The 237-nt window shown below is 58.6% G+C and overlaps 1 protein-coding gene across 1 annotated transcript; it reads left to right on the top strand.

The window, feature by feature from the left end:
• Window position 1: 1 nt before the first annotated feature.
• On the top strand, window positions 2-230 carry LOC106632224 (heparan sulfate glucosamine 3-O-sulfotransferase 3B1-like; the record flags this gene model as incomplete). The annotated part of the gene is made up of 1 exon (XM_014311738.1): window positions 2-230. A coding segment is annotated over exon 1 (229 nt), but the record flags the coding sequence as incomplete, so codon positions are not given.
• Window positions 231-237: the final 7 nt, after the last annotated feature.

Genomic DNA, 237 nt, shown 5'->3' with positions numbered 1-237 from the left:
CATGGAGAAGACCCCCAGCTACTTTGTCACCAAGGAGGCCCCAGCCCGCATCTCCTCCATGAGCAGGGGCACCAAGCTGATCGTGGTGGTGCGGGACCCCGTGACCAGAGCCATCTCGGACTACACCCAGACCCTCTCCAAGAAGCCTGACATCCCCACCTTTGAGAGCCTGACCTTCAAAAACAGGACTACAGGCCTCATAGACACCTCGTGGAGCGCCATCCAGATTGGCATCTA

This window comes from Geospiza fortis, unplaced genomic scaffold (assembly GCF_000277835.1).
Source record: "Geospiza fortis unplaced genomic scaffold, GeoFor_1.0 C12807924, whole genome shotgun sequence".
Classification (NCBI taxonomy): domain Eukaryota; kingdom Metazoa; phylum Chordata; class Aves; order Passeriformes; family Thraupidae; genus Geospiza; species Geospiza fortis.
This window is presented reverse-complemented; position numbering and strand designations above follow the sequence as displayed.